Genomic DNA, 559 nt, shown 5'->3' on the forward strand with positions numbered 1-559 from the left:
CTGGCAGCTGGCCCAGGGGTGCCCCAGGCCGCCGCAGGGCCCCCTCCAGCGCCCGGGCACGTGTCCCCAGCTCTGTGGGATCCCGCCGGCGCTCGGAGCTGGGCTGGCAGAACAGGATCTCATTGACCTCCCCTTCGATGCGGCGCGCGTAGAGCAGCGGGAAGACCTCCCTGAGGGTGGCCAGGACAGACTCCTTCAGCCGGGCGTCGCGGCACACCAAGTTGAGCACGAAGACTCCTGCAGCAGGGCGAGAGGGGTGGGAGTTCAGATCAGCCCGCACACACCACCCCGCTCCCTGTGGGAACGCGGCTGAATCGGTGACACCCTGGCGCAAACATCTCCCCCGCAGCAGCACAAGGAGTACTGGTATCCCCTGGTGCCCTTGGCCCAGTTCCACATCCCTGATGCCACGTGGGTCGTGGGTGGACGCGATCTGTTCCCAGGTACCACCTACACCCTCTGTCTTCCCGCAGCCTCTCTTGGCCCCCCGGGATGTCTCAGCCTGCCTGACCCAGCAGCACCGCAGGCCACCCGCTCCACCCTGCTCCCTGCCGTCTCA

The 559-nt window shown here is 67.8% G+C and overlaps 1 protein-coding gene across 1 annotated transcript in view; it reads right to left on the bottom strand.

Moving 5' to 3' along the window:
• Positions 1-22: 22 nt before the first annotated feature.
• METTL13 (methyltransferase like 13) overlaps positions 23-559 on the bottom strand; it is a gene marked incomplete at its 3' end in the record, with an annotated part of 4,397 nt that continues 3,860 nt past the window's right edge. The window contains exon 7 of the mRNA XM_009572242.1: positions 23-237. Within this exon, the coding sequence (XP_009570537.1) occupies positions 23-237 (215 nt within the window). The remainder of the gene's footprint in view (positions 238-559) is intronic.

This window comes from Fulmarus glacialis, unplaced genomic scaffold (assembly GCF_000690835.1).
Source record: "Fulmarus glacialis isolate BGI_N327 unplaced genomic scaffold, ASM69083v1 scaffold37482, whole genome shotgun sequence".
NCBI classification, from domain to species: Eukaryota; Metazoa; Chordata; class Aves; order Procellariiformes; family Procellariidae; genus Fulmarus; species Fulmarus glacialis.